Source organism: Macaca nemestrina, chromosome 18 (genome assembly GCF_043159975.1).
Source record: "Macaca nemestrina isolate mMacNem1 chromosome 18, mMacNem.hap1, whole genome shotgun sequence".
NCBI lineage: Eukaryota > Metazoa > Chordata > Mammalia > Primates > Cercopithecidae > Macaca > Macaca nemestrina.
Window position 1 is genome coordinate 26,420,737 of NC_092142.1, and position 19,361 is coordinate 26,440,097.

General features: G+C 48.5%; 1 protein-coding gene across 8 annotated transcripts in view; it reads left to right on the forward strand.

The window, feature by feature from the left end:
* KATNI (katanin interacting protein) overlaps positions 1 to 19,361 on the forward strand; it is a 233,051-nt gene that overhangs the window by 70,321 nt on the left and 143,369 nt on the right. For all 8 annotated transcript variants that reach the window (XM_011710206.3, XM_011710197.3, XM_011710198.3 and 5 more), the window contains 2 exons: positions 9,043 to 9,212; positions 11,441 to 11,538. In XM_011710206.3, coding sequence (XP_011708508.2) covers positions 9,043 to 9,212; positions 11,441 to 11,538 — 268 coding nt within the window. The remainder of the gene's footprint in view (positions 1 to 9,042; positions 9,213 to 11,440; positions 11,539 to 19,361) is intronic.

The window sequence follows — 19,361 nt, forward strand, 5'->3', positions numbered from 1 at the left end:
CAGTTCCCCCAGGTCCTGATCCTCCCAAGTCTGCCAGAGAAGCTGGAGATCTGGATTTGGCCTGTGAAATCTCCTGACTTTTAAAATGTTGGTAATGAATTCAAATTAAAGCACAAAGCAAACAGAAAAACAATGCAGGCCCACAGAACTGGTGGGAGGAGGGGGAAGAAAGGGGGATGGGTATGAATGTAGGTCTCTGTGTTATGGGAGTGGGCTTAGGGTCTCGAAGACAACAGAGTCTGGGATAGGGAGGTGTCATCCTGCATGTGACTTCAGCTCTGGTCTCACTGACTGGACTCGGTGTTATCAATAGGGGCTCTGGTGGCATGTTGCATGGGACAAGTTTTTGTAATCTTACGAATTGCAGGAGTTTAGCGTCCCTACCCACCAGCCCCTTTACTTCATTTCATTAAGACCCTAAATTCCACCTATGACAGCACCCACCCGCTTTCCAGACACCCACCCACTGAGGCAGCACCACCCCTGGTGGAGATCTTCTGAACAGACAGTCTCTCCAGGGCCAGCCAGAAACACCACAACAGTGTCCTCTGTGCCCAGCAGCTCTGCGCTCATCCACCTCCATCCCCACATCAGCCTCAAACTAGAACAGCGAAGGCTTGTGCTGATTAGACCGACGTGAGTTTCCATCATCATTAATGCCACGGAGCAGGATGTTTTTATTCAATCTCTGGCGGACTGGATGGTACCACTGAACACCTGGGTGATCGTTTAATCATCTGCATGTGACTTGTCTGGGGAGAGGCTGTCACAGTTCCTTATGAACAAATTGTTTCTCATTAATTGGGGGATCAATAAGTGTGCAATCAAAGAGGCACTGGCCCATAGTATAAATGAGAATTTCCAGAGACAAGGTTATAGCACAAAGACAATTAAAAGCTATATCAAAACTGAGTTGCCATAAAATTTGGGGGGATGTGTTGTCACCAAGAGGGAGCTGTCACGATGACAGGAAATTAGAAGGTAGAGCTGGAAAGAAACACTTTCCAGTGGAGACTTGTGAAGAATGGGAATCCCTGTGAGCCATCGTCGGTGAAATCTCAAAGGCACCTTTTGCAGAGTGCCAGCCATATGCCAGGCACCTCACCCCATCATTTTACTTTATCTGCACACTACCCAATGGGACAGAGTTACCGCACCCATTTTACAGGCAAGGAAGTGGAGGCTCCGAGCAGTGAGCGACTTGCCCGAGATCTCACAGCCAGAAAGTGGTGGAGCCGGGCTGGACTCTACCTTTTGCTTAATGTTGTCATAAATAATCAAGAGGAGAAAAAACCTGCTGGATTGCCAGTGGCCCTAAGTTAAGTGAGGAGGGATTTTGTGGGAAGAGCCGCAATTTACTTGGAAATCTAGTTGTAGGACCTGATAGAAAACTAGCCTCTGAGCTTTACCCTGGACATTGAGGGAGATGAAAACCCAGGCTGCTTATCTGGATTGTCTGTAACCTGAGAAGGGGGAATGTAATCGTTGGAGTGAGTTCTGAACAGAGATCTACCTAGAACACAGCTGCCCATAAGAAGCAGGGCAGCATTTTTCTTTTATTCGTTCAGCAGGATTTCACTGAGTACCTTCTAAGTGCCTGGTATTGCCATTAATGCAAAGGGAAGCATTGCGATAAGGAAGACACACACTGTATTAGTTAGTGTTTTTTGGCTGTTAGAGACAGAAACCGAAGGTAAATGGACTTAAGCAGCTAGGAAACACTGGCTCATTAAATTAAGAAATCCAACATCGAGCTGGGCACGGTGGCTTCTCCTTGTAATCCCAACTATACAGGAGGCGAAGGCAGGAGGATCACTTGAGCCCAGAAGTTCAAGACCCTGTCTCCAAAATATTTTTTTTAAATAGCCAGGTGTGGTGGCACCCACCTATAGTTGTAGCTACTCACTACTTAGGAGGCTGAGGTGAGGAGGAGTTCAAGGCTGCAGTGAGTTATGATCATGCCACTGCACTCCAGTCTGGGTGACAGAGTAAGACACTGTCTCTGAAAAAAAAGAAATTCATCATGATACTCTTGGCCTCAGGCATAGGTAGATCCAAGTGCTTAGATGATGTAATCAAAATCAACTATTCTCCATTTTCTATACCCTCGTTTTCCCATATTAGAGCCATTCTCAGGCAGGTACTTCACTTGCAGTGGCCAAGACAGCCAGGAAAAGCCCCTACGTACATCCTACCTGGAAGTATTAGGGATCTTTCCTAATGCTTCCAGCGAAAGTGCTGAGGAAGGTTCCCATTGGCCTGGTGTGGGCCCAATTCCATCCCAAGCTATGTTAGGCCATTTTTGCATTACTATAAAGAAACAGCTAAGACTGGGTAATTTATAAAGAAAAAAGGTTTCATTGGCTCACGATTCTGCAGGCTGTACAGGAAGCATGGTGCCGCCATCTGCTTGGCTTGTGGGGAGGCCTCAGGGAGCTTGTATTCATGGCAGAAGGCAAAGCAAAGTGGAAGCAGGCACATCACATGGTGAGAGTAGGAGAGAGAGGGTGGGGGGAGGTGGCACACACTTTTAAATAGCCAGATCTTGGGAGAACTCACTATCGCAAGGATAGCATCAAGGGGATGGTGCTAAACCATTCATGAGAACTCTGCCCCCATGATTCAGTCACCTCCCACCAGGTCCTACCTCGACACTGGGGATTACAATCCAACATGAGATTTAGAGGGGACCTACATTCTAACTATATACAAGCCAGTCACTCCCTGTGTCCCGCACAGTCTAGTGGCCATTCCTTGGCCACCCCACTAAATTGTGCAGTGGAGTCAGTTTCACCCAGTGGAGTCAGTTTCATGGAGTGAAAGAAGGAATGGTGCTGTACCCACAGATCTGAGATGGGGGAGATTCTGGCCGGGCAGAGAGAGCAGGTGTCCACCACACAGCTCTTATCCTTGAAGAACTCCCCAGGTAGTGGCAGGGTGAGCACAAGGCCACCCATAACTATGACAAAAGAAGCAGAAGGTCATTGTGTGCTTCAGGAGAGGACTGGGGGCAGGGAGTAGGAGGACAGAATCTGGAGATGTGACAGCCCTGCCTTACCCCTGCAGAAACCCTCCCAGCTGCCTGTCCCAGTGGACTCTAAGTGATTCTTGTCACTCAGCCCTTATGAAAGAGGTAATCACGCCCGACAGGATTCATGAAAGAGCAGGCGGAGTGATCAAAGGTCTGAGTAATGAGGATGGACTGAGAAGATGAGGGCCCTTGTATCTGAAGAGGTGACGGCAGAGAGGGGCTGTAATATATACCCACCTCTGGACTGTAGGGAGTAGACCCAGATTTGCTCTCCAGGTCCAAGAATCCAGCAATGCTGTGATCATTTGGTCCTTGAGAAAGGTCATTCAAGGGAAACTTACAGGAAAACTTGCCCACAAAAGTGCCTGCAGCCCCAGGAGAAGATCCAGGCAGAAAGAAGGAAGGAGAGAACCAGCATCTGGTTCTCTCGCCTGGGCCTTTATCTGAGCCAGAGCTTTAACCCAGTCTGTCCTTTTGTCCTCATAGCAGCCCAGGGAGGTGCCAGCATCTTTAGTCTCCTGTTACAGAAGAGGAAACAGACCCCAGGGAAGTTTAGAGACTTGCTCAAGGTCACGCAGGCTGGGGAAATGGCAGAGCCTCCGGCACTGAGCTCCGTCCTCCACACTCACCTCCTCCACCTGCACAGATGCTCTTATGTGCAGCTCTGTGGAGCATCCTAGGGGACCTACAGGTTCTGGGGAGGAATGGCAGGCTTTCTGCACCCCTGCCTTCCCTGTTGTCACCCTTTAAGACTGGACTCAAATGCCACCCCCTCCAAGGAGCCCCCAGTTGCGATCCAGTGCTCCCTCCTGTGACCTCTTCTTGTTCAGAGCCTCTGTGATGTCTGGTGCTAAAGTCAAGGAACAGCAGGAAGGAGCAGGGGAGAGCACAAGTACTGCAGCCCCACGGGCCAGAACTCAAATCCAGGTTGGAGGTTTCCTTGACTCTCTAGCCTTGGGCAAGTTCATTTCTAAAATAGGCCAACATAACCTCAATCCCAGGATCACTGAAGGGTGACGTGAGACAAGGCTCTTGAAGGCCCATAGCAAGCCCCCTACCCAACCCAGCGTTCATCATCATCATCAACATCATTATCATCATCATTCAGTTATTGACTGATTGATTGATTGAGATGGGGGTCTCACTCTGTTGTTGCCTAGGCTGGAGTGCATTGGTGTGATCGTAGCTCACTGTACTCTCCAACCCCTGGGTTCAAGTGATCCTCTTGCCTCAGATTCCCTCGTAACTGGGCCTACAGGTGTGGGCCACGACATCCAGCTAATTGTTGTAATGTTTATTATGATTATCATCCTTTCGATATAAAAACCTTCTCCCCAAATTGACATCCAGGTAATTATTGAATGACTGATCCTTGGAGAACCCCCTCAGGCGACCTGAGATGACCGAGATCTGGAGGAACCATGTGGCTCATCTGTAGTGCCATGGCAGCCACACCGCTCAGAGACCACTCAGTCATAAGCCTAGTCACAATTAGGCTGCTGCCCCCTGAGAACACGATGACCTGCCCTTTGTGTTCACTGGGTCCTCCTTGCCATCTACGTCCCTGCCCCGGTGGCCCACGAGGAGGAGAATCCTCCCCAACCACACCAGCCCCAGCCATGTCAGGTCCCTAGACTCTGCCTCATCACACCCTGTACTCCCCACTCACTGTGCCTTCACTTCCTCATCTGTGAAGGTGATTCCAAAGGCCAACATGGGCATAAAATGGAAATGGTGGGTGTGATGTGCATCACATGAATGGTAGCTGTGAGCACTAGGGTATTCATCCATGTCCCCTGCCCCCACTTGAGATCCTTGGGCTCACTTGTTCCAGAAATAGGCATTGAGGCCAGACGCAGTGGCTCATGCCTGTAATCCCAGGACTTTGGGAGGCCAAGGTGGGTGGATCCACTGAGCCCAGGAGTTCGAGGCCAGCCTGGACAACACAGGAAGACCCTGTCTTTAAAAAAAAGTACAAAAATTAGCCAGGTGTGGTGGCATGCACCTGTAGTCCCTGCTACTCAGAAGGCTGAGGTGGGAGGATTGCTTGAGCCTGGGAGATCAAGGCTGCAGTGAGCTGTGATCACACCACTGCACTCCAGCCTGGGCAAGAGAGCAAGACCCGGAAAAAAAAGAAAAGAAAGAAATAGCCATTGAGAGCTTTCCTCATTCAGCAGGCACCATGGCCCATAGGACAGAGGCTCAGAGTCCAGTGCAGGGGAGGAAGAATAAACAAATACACAGATACTTCCATAATATAATGTTAACCAGTGATAGCGTGCCATGGAAAAAGTTGAACCAGCAAGCCAGTAGAGGGTGGCAGGGCAGCAGGAGGGAAGAACTCGATTTTAGATAGGGCAGGAGTGGAACCTGATTTATCTGAGTCCCCTGCGCCCAGGACAGCTTTTTATGCAAAGTAGGCTATCAATTTTTAAAAAAACACTTTTCTTTGATGCCACCTGAATATTACTGATGCAGTCCGCTGCAGTAGGGGAGTTCCTTTAGCAATTCCTTTCACAGTCTGAATAATTATCTCCTAATTTATCAGTTTCATAAATCTACATTTTCATAAATCATTCTGCTTAAGGAGGGGCACCCATGGACTGCCAGCCTCAGAGCCTGGGTAACTGGATGCCATGACTGTTAATGTGGCATCAGAAGGCGGGGAGAGAAGTTGAGGCAGGCTGTCTGCCTGGGTGATCAGATTCCCCGCCCTGTCCCGCCACAGGCCTCCCGGGACCTAGGCTCCCGCTTGCTCCCGAGAGATTGACGGTGCCTACATTGTCCCTTGGTTGTTTGCTCCTGCAAGCGTAGCTATTGCTGTGTTTGGAAATCGTCTCTTAGTTACTTGTGTTTTTCTTCTGTTTTATGTTGTTGCCCAACAATCAGGCATCTCCCAGGCTTCCAAGGCTGGCAAGAGATAAGCAGCCTGTAATAAATGTTCCTGCCACAATTGGTGAAAAGATGAATGTATCAGCCGCTAAAGAAACATTTAAAAAATAAGCAAAGAAGTCACCCACAATGCCACCACCTTCCCTCAACAACCTATTTCATTTTACATTTATCACCTTCCACATCACCTTCCACGCTGGGTCCACAAACACACAGTTTTCCAACTTTACCTTTGCTACATATGCCTTCTTTTTCTTTTCATTTCATTTCTTTTCTTTTTTCTTTCTTTCTTTTTTTTCTTTTTTTTTTGGAGACAGGGTCTCTGTCTGTCACCCAGGCTGGAGTGCAGTGGCATGATCACGGCTCACTGCAGTCTCAACCTCCCCAGTTCAAGCCATCCTCCTGCCCCAGCCTCCCAAGTAGCTAGAACCACAGGTGCACGCCACCACACCCAGCTAATTTTAATATTTTTTATAGAGACAGGGTTTCACCATGTTGCCCAGGCTAATCTCAGAACGCCTGAGCTCAAGAGTTCAGTCTGCCTGCCCCAGCCTCCCAAAGTGCTGGGATTACAGGCATGAGCCACTGTGCCCTGGCCTATGTATCATTTTTATTCTGCCTTTTTCATCACCACTCCCCCGCCCCCCACTGAACAGATCACAGTCCCCCATGTTTCTATAGAGTCTTCGTAATGATAGCATCTGTGTAATAGCAGCTTCCACTTCTCTGGTGTTGGACATTTGGGTTGCTTCCAGGGTTTTGTTATTACTGAACACTGATTATCTTCTTGCCCAGAGTTCATATGCTCAGGAACAATTTGCCGGAATGTGCTTACTGGGCAAAGACCAAACATATGGCATTTTCTATATTTTCATACTACTTCTGAGAAGGTTCTATGAATTACCAGCAGTGTCTAAGTTTGCCAGTTTCAACATCATCTTGCCAGCTTTACACGTTGTCTTCGTTTCGGTGTAGACTCTGGAGCCAAATTGCCTAAGTTTGCATTCTACCCCTGCCGCATACTATAATAGCTATGCGACCTTGGGCGAGTTCTTTAACCTTTCTATGCCTTATACTGCTTATCTACTAAATGGAGGTAATAAAAGTGATTACGGCCAGGCGCAGTGGCTCATGCCCGTAATCCCAACACTCTGGGAGACCAAAGTGGGCAGATGGTCAGGAGTTCAAGACCAGCCTGGACAACGTGGTGAAACCCTGTCGCTACTAACAACACAGGCAAAAAAAATTAGCCAGATGTGGTGGCACATGCCTGTAGTCCAAGCTACCTCAGCTGGGAGGCTGAGGTAGGAGAATCAGAATTGCTTGAACCCCAGGAGGCGGAGGTTGCAGTGAGCCGAGATCGCACCACTGCACTCCAGCCTGGGCGACAGTGCGAGACTCCGTCTCAAAAAAAAAAAAAAAAAAAAAAAAGGGATTACCCTGTAGGATTATTGTGAAGAGGAACATCTTCATATAGTTGATCATCATTATTCTCTGACTCTCTGTCTGTGAGTCTGTGTCATCACTAAAACTGATCTGTAACCCCACAGTCGATACTTGTGTATTTTTGCAGTCACTTGCAGACACATGCAGAGAGGCAACATTTTTAGTCCCCCGATACACACGTTCCCAGCCGATATAGAACAAGGCAATTCTCTGCCTCTCATACTATAAGCAAGTGTCCTTTTTGCAGTGTACATAGTGCCATGTTTTTCACATTTTTGTGCTTTCTACTGGTGATTTCGTTGCTTAAACTGGCCTCAGACATAGTGCAGAAATGCTGTTCAGTGTTCCTAGGCATGAGGCTGTGATGTGCCTTATGAAGAAAATACATATGTTGGGAAGCTTTGTTCAGGCTTGAGTGATAGTGCTTTTGGCTGTGAGTTTGGTGTGAATGAATCAACAATGTAATAAGGCATCTTTAAACAGAAACACACATACACAAGGTTCTGTGTTGATTGGTTCATGAAAATGTGACCAAAGACTCACAGGCACCTAACCCTGTATTTCCTCTAGGAGCAGTAGTTCCAAATTGGCTAATTCAGAATTCATGGTGACTTTCTAGACCACTTGTACTGCGAATAATGAGAATCAACTTTAGGTTTTTAGAACAGAGTGTAGCATACAGTGTGCACCTTTTATGTGATTGCTATTATTTTTTAAAATTTAAATTGTGCTAATTTGATTGGCACTTATTTAATTACTGAAGAAGATGCACACTTGTTGCTAGGTTGGCTGGTTGTCTGTATAAATGTAGTTGATGTAGGGGCGTCTAAAGCTGTGTATAAAATGCAGGCGAGTCTGGCATCCAATGGAAGCAGTTCTCTGGGGGCCGAAGAGGACACTGTACCCTGCCTGTGGCAGTGTGACATCAGGATTGGGTAAAGGACCAGGCTTAAGGTGTAAGGATGGTCTTCAGTGAAAGCTAAGTTAGGGACCTGGCCAGGTCCCTAACTTTTGGCCTTTTAGCCAAAAGACATGATAATCCTATTGTTAACCTTGAACCAACGCCCGCATTGATATATTTTTTTAACTGCATTAGAATATGAAATGATGGCCTTTGAAATGTCAGGGGTGAGTGTTTCGAGAACACATCTATTCACTGAAGCAAAGCATTAGCCCACCTGGTCTGACAAAAGATGGTTTCTGATTTGTAAATGGATGGTGTGAAATCGCTCTCACAAAGCCTGAGAGCCTAAAAACCACTTTTTTGTTACACGTCAAACGAAGTTTCACACAAAATGAAATCGCATAAAATCGGGATATTTTCAGGAAGCCCAGGCTGTATGATAGCAGTGTGTACACACACGCCTCCTCTCTGCCTTGGCCAGCACAGGGCATGAACTGGGTGTGTTCTTTTTCGCTAATGTGTATTTGAACCTCAGAATGAGAGCTGCAGAAACTTCCCTGTAGGGCCCCAAACTGTCTCCCCCTCGTGGCTTCTCTAAGTGGGTAATGGACCTGTTGGAGGCTGTTTGTAGACACACAGCTGGGCACATGCCCCCTGGGCTCTGATTAGAGACGCTTCACTGTGGGAACAGCAGTTCGCTCCTGGCTTGGGGGTTCAGCAGCCCAGACTCTCAAGTGATGAGGAGGAACAGCCACTGTTTCTCTTTCAGGATATTAAAGCATTTGAAAAGCAAGGACCCCGTGCAATTGAGGCTGGAGCACTTGGAGCAAGGTTTCTCTGTCTATGTCAACGGTGCCAATTCGGAGCTGAAATCGTCACCGCGGAAAGCCATTCACTCTGACTTCTCCAGAAGTGCCTCCCACACGGAGGGGACACACGGTGAGCACAGGCCCTCCAGGCTGAGTCACAGCTCTGTTAATCAAAATTAATTAGGGGCTGGGTACAGCGGCTCACACCTGTAATCACAGCACTTTGGGAGGCTGAGGCAGGTGGATCACTTGAGGCCAAGAGTTCCAGACCAGCCCGGGCAACATGGTGAAACCCTGTCTCTACTAAAAACATGAAAATTAGCCATGCATGATGGCATGACATGTACCGGTAGTCCCAGCTACTGAGGAGGCTGAGGCACAAGAATCACTTAAATCTGAGAGGCGGAGTTGCAGTGAGCCGAAATCGTGCCACTGCACTCCAGCATGGGTGACAGAGCGAAACTCTGTCAAAAAAAAAAAAAAAAAAAATAGGGACTGTGGAACCACATCCTGGGCATGTGAACAATGAACACAAGTTAACTGCATCTGCATGGCCTGAAAGAGCATAAGAATGAGAAAGAGAAATCCTGTTTTATTCCTTTTTAAACTAGTCTTGGCCTCTACTACCCCAGAGCAAAGGCGGTCAAAGCAGTTAATTTCTAGCTTTTACATTTCCTGGGTCTTAAGTCAGTACTTTAAGGAAATGTCTAGGGAAATTTTGGATTATATCTGATTTTTCACTTGATATGTCTTAACTTTAGTACCTAACCCCTGTGTAATATTTGATTCCACTTCTCATTTCTGCATTTAGTTAATCCATACCGTGCCTACTTTAAATGGATTTCATGTGCCCTATAAGAAAACCGCAGGAAGCTTGTGTATAATAGAAAAATACCCAACCCAGCCTAGCATAGACACCAAAAATGATTGGACAGTTGAATGAATGAAACAGCAGAGCACGTGGAGTCAGGATACCATGGGGAAGCCACTTAGTCTCTCTGTGCCTTTGTTTGCTCATCTCTAAAATGGGACTCAGCGAGGCATGGTGGCTTCTGCCTGTAATCCCAGCACTTTGGGAGGCCAAAGTGGGCAGATCGTTTGAGCTCAGGAGTTAGAGGCTAGCCTGGGCAACATTGTGAGACCCTGTCTCTGCAAAAAATACAAAAAGTAGCTGGGCATGGTGGTGCATGCCTGTAGTCTCAGCTACTCAGGAGACTGAGGCAGGAGGATTCATTGAGCCCAGGAAGTCAAGGTTGCAGTGAGCTATGACCATGCCACTGTACTCCAGCCTGGGTGACAGAGTGAGACCCTGTTTCAAAATAAATAAATAAATATTTAAAAAATAAAATAAAATGGGACTGGCGAGACTGCTTATCCCAAGTAGTTGTCAGAATGCCTTTCAAGGTAGGCTGCCTTGTTGGAGAGGCCAGTGTGCTGCCAAGCAAGTTACAAGAGGATCTGAAATGAGGCAGACTGGACTTGAATGAACCCTGTTCTGCCACTTTCTGGCTTTGAGACCTTAGGCAGTTAGGACCTCTCTGACCCTCAGTTACCTCTTGCATAAAATGGGAATAATTATGCCTGCCTTGCAGGCTTGCTGGGAAGATAAAATGATGTAAGAAATGTAAGTTCTCTGGCACACAGTAACTTTGATTTGTGTTATTCTAATCTATGGCCTCACAGACATGGTAAGATCCCAAGCCATTAATATATATAGTAAAAGTCAAAACAACAACAAAAGGGCAAGAGGAGAAAGTGATTCCTGAAATGTTTTCCTAGGAGAGCCACTGCAATTGAACTCAAAGTGTAGCTTGAGCTCCCCAGCCCCCAGGGCAAAGAGGGAAACCAGTGGCTCTCCTAGTTTTCATGGTGGAGGCAGACCTGCTGCTAGTAAGGAGAATTCAGCTTTTCCTGGTCCAGGTTTCAGGGAGGAAGAGATAACAGGAATCTGTGTACTTGGAACACCAGCAGTACCTTCATTCATTCATTCAGCAAAGAGATTCACCCTCTACCCTCTTTTACACAAATGATGACCTCTTGTACCGGCTGTCCTGAACCTTGTCTCTGTAGCTTAGAGACTCTTCTCTGTATGTATAGCTCTGTCTGATCTGAGTATGTACTATACATATTATTCCATGGCATGGATATACTGGAACTTATTTACCCATTCCTTTTTTGCTCAACATTTAGCTTGTTTTCTAATGTCTTGTTGCCACAAACAGTGCTGTAGTCAATGTCCTCATACACAAGACTTTGGGCACACTGATACGTATTTTAGACATGAGTTACACACCAACCCAGTACTGTGAGCTTGTCATCAGTGCCTCACCAAGTCTCCTTCCCTCGTCTCTGGTGCAGATTATGGACGAAGAACTCTGTTTCGAGAAGCTGAAGAAGGCTTAAGACGCGGTTCACGGACAGCCCCCAGTAAAGTCCAGCGCCGAGGATGGCACCAGGTCTGGAGATTGTGGCCCCAGCCCATGCTTTAGAATACAGAGTGTGGGTGGCTGTGGGAACAGAAATGCAATCAGAGCATTTAAAACCCCCATGGGCCAGGCGCAGTGGCTCTTTTATGCAATCCCAGCATTTTGGGAGGGTGAGGTGGGAGGATCACTTTGAGCTCAGGAGTTCGAGACCAGCTTGGGCAACAAAGCGAGACCTCATCTCTACTAAAAATAAAAAATTCGCCAGGTGTGGTAGCATATACCTCTAGTCCCAGCTGCTCAGGAGGCTGAGGTGCGAGGATTGCATGAGCCCAGAAGTTTAAGGCTGCGGTGAGCTACAGTCGCACCACTGCACTCCAGCCTGGGCAACAGAGAAAGAGCCTGTCAAAACAAAACAAAACAAACAAACAAAAAAACACCCTATGGGGAGTAGGTGGGTCTAGCCAGGCACAGTCGTGTTCCCTTTCTGCATGTGGAACTGACCTCTGGAGAGACCTCTCCGCTGCATGGCCCTCCCCTTTGGATGTGGCCACTCCAGCCCCACAGGGGGGTGTAGAAAGGTCAGACTCACAGTCCCATCATGATGACTCATTCATTCAGCTCTTTTTTTTTTTTTTTTTTTAATTAAGTATCCCCTATGTGCCAGGCACAGTCCTGGATGCCAGGGATACAGTGGGTGCATATGACAAAGCCCCTGCCCCATATAACCGAGATGCCATTTTGGGTTGCAGCTGGTGTGCTGATGTCAGGAGCTTGCATTTCGGAACATCTACCTCAGTTACCAGGCATAGGCTCAGCTCCCATGTAACTCGTCTCCTTTGCCCTCCCAGCAGAACTGTAGAGTACGTTCCAACATTGTCCCTCTTTATAAGGAGCTGAAGAGATGGAGGTTCAGAAAAGTTCAGTGAGTTTTCCAAGGTCAACAGCTAAGAAGTGGCAGAATCAAGAGTCAATCTTAGATCCTTTGCCCCAAATTCTGTGTTCTTGCTCATATAGTTCTTGATATTTTACCTCGTAGTCACTCACACCTTACTGGGGACCAGCAGGTCCCAGCCCCGTCAAATGAAGAATGACGAGGTACACAAACTTGGAAAGGAAAGCTTTATTTCTCAAAAAGGGTGGCAGCCTCCCTCCCGGGTGGCCATTCCGGCAGGCTAGGAAACACAGCCTCAGGCCAGAAGCCAGAAACCTGCACTTTGAAGTTCAGAGGGATAAGACAGGGATTTATGCTGAATAGGTGGCCCAATATACATATTCAGTAAGCTGTAGGAGGAGTTATGAATATTTATAAACGGAGACATATGCACATGTGCAGTTGAGCTTCATGCCTCTCCATGGATCCATCGTCAAAAAATGGCGGCATTAGCAGGATCTGAGAGTGGAGGTTTTGGCCTTCTGTCAAAAGGCGAATCAGGAGACACGGAAACCCTCATTGTGCATCCTCCATAGAGGGGTCAGAACCACTCCATGGTCAGTGGTCTCTTACCAGGAAGAAATGCTGGTCAGTTGTGTAGTAACCACAGAAGGGAGGGGCAGCAGGCAGGCTGTTGGTTGCTATCAGTGGTGGAGTCTTTGAAAAGGGCTTGTTTCTTTCTTTCTTTTTTTTTGTTTGAGACAGAGTCTCACTCTGTCACCCTGGGTGGAGTGCAGTGGTATGATCTTGGCTCACTGCAACCTCCACCTCCCGGTTTCAAGCGATTTTCCTGCTTCAACCTCCCAAGTAGCTGGGATTACAGGTGCCTGCCACCACACTCACCTAATTTTGTATTTTTAATAGAGATGGGGTTTCACCATGTTGGCCAAACTGGTCTCAAACTCCTGACCTCAGGTGATCTGCCTGCCTCAGCCTCCCAAAGTGCTGGCATTACAGGCGTAAACCACCGCACCCAGCCGGAAAGGGCTGGTTTGTTTTTAACCCTTAGAAAAGAAAACCTCCTGGCGGGTAATGAGGGAGGGGATATAATGAGGCATGTCTGACCTCCCATCCTATCATGGCTGGGAACTCAGTTTTAAGGTTTCTCTGGGGTCCCCTTGGCCAAGAAGGGGTTCATTCAGTTGGCTGGGATCTTGAGATTTTATTTCTCAGCCCCGACTGTACATTTAAATGGCCTAGGGAGGTTTTAAAATATAGATGCTCAGGCCCCACCCCCGGAGATTCTGACTTGCTGAGGCTTAAGCAGTGTTATTTTTTAAATTACTGTAATTTTTTCTCTTTACAATTTATTTATTTTTTTACTATATTTTTATTTTTTATATAAAATAAAATAAAATTTAAATATATTATTTATTTTTATATATTTTTTATTTATTTTTATTCACTATATTACCCAGGCTTGAACTTTTGGCCTCAAGTGATCCTCCTGCCCCGGCCTCCCAAAGTGCTGAGATTTCAGGCATGAGCCACCACGCCAGGCCTGTTGTTATTTTTTAACTTTGTGTTCACCAAGATTGGGAACTACTACCACATACCATTTCACACTGTACTAAATGTATGGGACTATAGTTAAATGCTTTCATACCCTTTGTCAGCCCACCCACAATAACCCTATAGGTCAGAAAATGTCCTCATTGTGCTACTGAAGAAATCAAGACCAAGAGAGGTAAAGTGACTTTCTCAGAGTCGCATAGCTACTAAGGAGGAAGGCAGACTGGAAGTTGAACTCTGGGCCTGTGCTTACAAACCCAGTGGTCTTTCTGCCTCCCCACAGGGGCATCTTCAAGTCATTGATTAATTGGGGAAGGGTGTCCCTGCCAGATCTCAGTGCTGAGGAGCAAGGCCTGGAGGACACACAGCCTGGAGGCCTCCTTTTGTCCCCTGCAATGAATATTAATTTGTTGCTAATGAGGCCTTTCTCCACTTCTCACTTAAGACAGTTCTTCTAGTCGTTTTGAGAGCCTTCTATTATCAGGAGCCATATTTGTGTCTTAGACTGTGGCTTAAGAGCTGGCCCTAGAGTCTGTGCAATTTAAAAAACTTGGCCTAAGATTAATTAGCATCCTCCTCAGTCTCTCCTTGTGGTCCCACACTTCACAGGGCCTAATCATAGCTAATTTCCTGATTTCCTGATGCCTCGAGGGCTGTAATTGTCCTTCTACACTGTAGCAGTCAGGGGTCAGTCAGTGCCTAACAGCAGAGACCACTCAGGCTATTTTAAGCAGAAACAAATGCAGTGCAGGGAGTCGGGTGCTTACAAAGTCCTTGGGCTAGCATGAGGAGTGGACTCTGGGCTGGGCTTCTAGGAATGGTGCCTCAAAAGCATGACCACTTAGCCTGGGCCCGCCAGGAGAGCAGCTGCCTAGGACACCGTTGGGAAGGCAGGGGATCAGCATCAGGAAGGTGTCACCTTAGCTGCAATCCAGAATCAGGGAGTTACTGCCCCAGCTGTTGGCCTCAGAGTGACCCCATGCCTGCTAGGACAACGCTATGAAGACCCTGCCCCGCAGTGTGGCTAGCCAGCCAGGAACATTGTGGTAGAGCTCTATGCCACCAGGACTGTGCTTAGCATTGAAACAGCCAACATCCATCCCCCTCCTCTCCTCACCTCACTTCTGCTTTCCCTGGCTCGTGTGATGCCATCTGATTGGCTGAACCTAAAGCACACCCAGAACCCAAGCCAAAATTTAACCATAATAGGTACATTGCACGATACTGGCAAGCCTATACACGTAGACACCGGGTTTCAGCAGAGAGAGATGTTTAATTGTAGGGCCGCCAAATGAGATGGGAGGAAACCTCAAATCTGTCTCCCGGAGGAGTTTGGGGCCAGTGTTTTTAAGGGTTTTGGTGTGGGCTGATGTGTGGAGATCATTGATTGGTGGAAGAGTGCAGGGTGAAGTCACGGGACAGGGAGATGAAGAAACTGTGTTCTCACGCAGATCCCGTTCTTCTGTGGGGGCCTTCAAACTGGCTAGCGTCAATTGTTTTGCTGGAATTTAAGATCTGGAAAACATCTTAAGCAATTCTTAAACAAAAGCTTTAATGATTCTACAGTCAGAAATCTATATGGAATAATGGGAATGCTAATGGTCAGTATCCAGTGAATTTCAGTTACAAGGAAGTGGGTCAAAGTGCAGTGATTAATGCTGAATTATAGCTATATTCTGTGAGAATTCTTGTTAACCCTGTGAGGACAGCTTCAGCAAGGGAGTCTGGGAAATGCAGTATTTGGCTTTCTGGCCTCTCCCCCACAGAAAGGCTCCCCAGGAGGAGTGTGGGATGGGTACCGAGTGCCAGCCTCCTCCAGTCCAAAGCATGGACTCTGCTCCACACGCCCAGGCCTTTGGGGACCACCCTTAAAGATAGAGACAAACCAGGGAGCATTCAGAAGTGGTGAATGAACTACAACATGTGTCATGAATGAAATCATCTGTTAATGTAACAGACAGGCATTGGCACCCAGCAGGGCCCAGGCACTGTGCAAGGCTCTAGGGTTCAAAAAATCCAGGAAGGCTCAGTTCCTGCCTTTGAAGCTCGGGCTGTGCAAACATGGGACTGCTTAACTAGGCGGAGGGTGTGACACCTGACTTCAAGCACACGGAGGGCGGGCCTGTGGGGTCCAGAAGTTAACCACTTGAAGCCTGTGGGTCAAACTTGCCCCCAGATAATGGTTGTTAGACTCACAAAGTTTTAAAAAGACTTTTAGAAGCTTGCCAACATTTCAATTCACCAGATTTTATATTAAAAATATATCTAGCCAGGCACGATGGCTCATGCCTGTAATCCTAGCGCTTTAGGAGGCCGAGGAAGGAGGATCACCTGAGCTCAGGAGTTCAAGACCATCCCGGGCAACATAGCAAGTCCCATCTCTACTAAAAATAAAAAAATTAGCCAGGCATAGTAGCGCACACTTCTAGTCCCAGCTACTGAGGAGGCTGAGACAGTTAGGATCGCTCGAGGCCAGAAGTTCAAGGGTGCAATGAGCCATGACCGCACGACTGCACTCCAGCCTGGGGGACAGAGCAAGACCCTATCTCAAAATCAAAAATCTAGATTTCTTCTTCCCTGGAAAAAATGGAAAAGTCTGGCCCCCACGCTGGGCCATCCTCCTCCCCACTAGGCAGCCAGCAGCAGGAGCCGTGTCCAGCAGCTTTGCTTTGGACAGGGCACGAGCCTTCCTGTTTGCCAAAGTCCCCACCACTCCCCAGAGCTTCAGTGGTGAGGCTGAGTGGTAGCTGTGGTTTATTATCAGATTTAGGCTGTGGTTTCTCTTATCTCGTGTTTCCATTTCCCACCTGGCTCTTTGGGGCATTTGAATTTGTGGCCTCCGGAGAATGGAAGGAATAGGCATTAGACTGCTCACTGGCTATGTGCCCTGGAGCTGGCTGTGTAACCTCAGTGAGCTGTGTGTCTTGGAGCTGGCCATGTAACCTCCGTGAGCTATGTGTCTTGGAGCTGGCTGAGTAACCTCTCTGAGCTGTGTGCCCCGGAGCTGGCTATGTAACCTCAGTGAGCTGTGTGTCTTGGAGCTGGCCGTGTAACCTCCGTGAGCTATGTGTCTTGGAGCTGGCTGAGTAACCTCTCTGAGCTGTGTGCCCCGGAGCTGGCTGAGTAACCTCTCTGAGCTGTGTGCCCCAGAGCTGGCTGAGTAACCTCCCTGAGCTGTGTGCCCCGGAGCTGGCTGTGTAGCCTCTCTGAGCTGTGTGCCCTGGAGCTGGCTGTGTAACCTCTCTGAGCTGTGTGCCCCGGAGCTGGCCAGGTAACCTCTCTAAGCTATGTGCGCCAGATCTGGCCATGTGACTTCTGTGAGCTGTGTGCTCTGGAGCTGGCCATGTAACCAGTCTGAGCTTCGATTTCATCATCAGTGAAACCTCCCAGGGCTGCTGGAGTGGAGCGTGTGCAGCGTGCATTACAGGTGGTCCATCAGCAGGGGATGCCTGCTGCTTCAGGTGGGAACAGGTGACAGACGTGTCCAGAGGAATGGCTAAGAGCACAGACCCTGGAACCTTCCAGCAGCCCCAGTGCAAAGTCTTGGCTCCACCTCCTGCCAGCTGCACAGTGGCTAAGATGCTTAACCCCTTGGTGCCTGCTCTCTCATTTGTCATGTGGGGTTGGTAATGGTAATTAATGAGAGCAATTAATGAGGATCAGATGGGCCCATGTTTGGAGAGAGGCTGAAGCAGTGCCTGGCACAGGAGAAATAGTCAGTGAATGGTACTGACTGTTGTTGTTTTAATCAGTGGCGGGGCAGATGGGGAGGGCAGCTGGGCCTGGAGGCCTCAGGGCCCTTCACTCTAGTATGTTCCTTTGCTCACTCATACTTTACTTCATTCATTCTGTGCTCATGTATTGAGCACATACTCAGTTTTGGCACTTACAGCTGCCGGGTTCCGAGCAGTGAGGCCAGCCCTGACTTCCTGGAGCTCGTATTGATGGGGAGCAGGTGGGGAGGTTGGGAAGGCAAAGGACCAAAGGCAAGCAAGTGAGTCGGGAGACAGTGCTACGAAGGAAGGACAGAGGACAGCAGCCTGAAAGAGAAGGTGTCAGGGAAGCGTTTTTTCAGTGAGGGTGTGCAGCACAGCCTCCCAAGGGACCCCATCGCAGCCAGGGCCTGAGAGTTACCTGGAGCCAGCCCTGGAAAGATCTGTGGCTGGGAGAGTGTTTCAGGTGAGGGGACAGTGAAGGCAGTGGGCACTGGGCACAGGCTAAAAGAAGGCGGGGTGATCAGGACAGGCTGGCAGAAAGGGTGGAGATGAGGGTGTCAGGGTTGCAGGTAGGAAGAACCAGCCATGCGGGGCCTGGAAGACCACAGGAGGAAGTTTGGATTTCAATCTAAATGTGAGGAATTTCCAAGAGGGTTGAAACAGTAGAGCGCCATGTTTGGGTTCATGTTTTGGGTTCATGTGTGCAGAAAGGACCGCCCACGGGGGCAAGGGGCTACAGGAGGAGCAGGAAGCCTTTGAAGCAGGGCTCCCTCTCTCTCCACCAACCTTCCCCAGCCCCCGTCCTTGCACCTCTGTTCCCTGTCTCTGAGCTGCCGCCAACTCATAGCTTCAGTGTTCCCCTGATCCATTGTGCCTTCTCCACGTGTGGTTTTGCACTCCCTCCATATTTGTTAGTTGAAAGTTTCCAAGACAGAGACAGTCTGAATCTCTCAGGTCATCTCTTTCTCAGGGCATGGCTTGGGCTGCTCCTGCTTAGCCTGGACGAGGCACCCCCTCCTACCTCAGTCGGCTATGACTGGAGCCCCTCAGAGACCAGGTCATTTGATGTAAACCCTGCCTGCCGTGGCCGCATGAGCAGGAACCATGAGTCCTGTAGCTTCTTGTCAAGAAGGCTGGAGGCAGAACAGTGAATAGGCTGGGCGTGCCAGCTATACTATTATTACCGTCATGAGGAAGACGGGCTGGATTGGTTTGCTCTGGCTCCAAGAAGTGGAGTTAAGTCCAAAGTTTCTCCATGGTAGACAGTCCATGGAGACAAAGTCTTGGGTCCACGGCATGGAGAGGAAGACAGTCTTTCTATCCTAACCCTTTTGGATGGGCTCCTGCCATGCTTAGAGGTAGCCGAGGGTAGGCAGAGTGGTCAAGGCAGCCAAGTCCCCAGTGGCCAGTGGCCAGTTCTCAAAAGCTACTCCACCAAGAGAGGGACCACTGTCCCCTCCCAGTCTTGGGGTTTCTCTTGTAGGGCGGTGCCAACCAGGAGAGATCAGCAGGGCCACACGGTCGCCTTGTGTATTCACGTCGGTCATCTGGGGACACCGTGGTGGGATGCAGTGGTCCCAGTGCACAGTGAGCGCCTGCAGTCGCAGCTTTATTCACAGTCCGCACAGCCCCCTTGCCTCCCCGTTCACCCTCTAAACTCTCCTCCTGGCTTCCTGGCTGTCTTGCTGGATTTT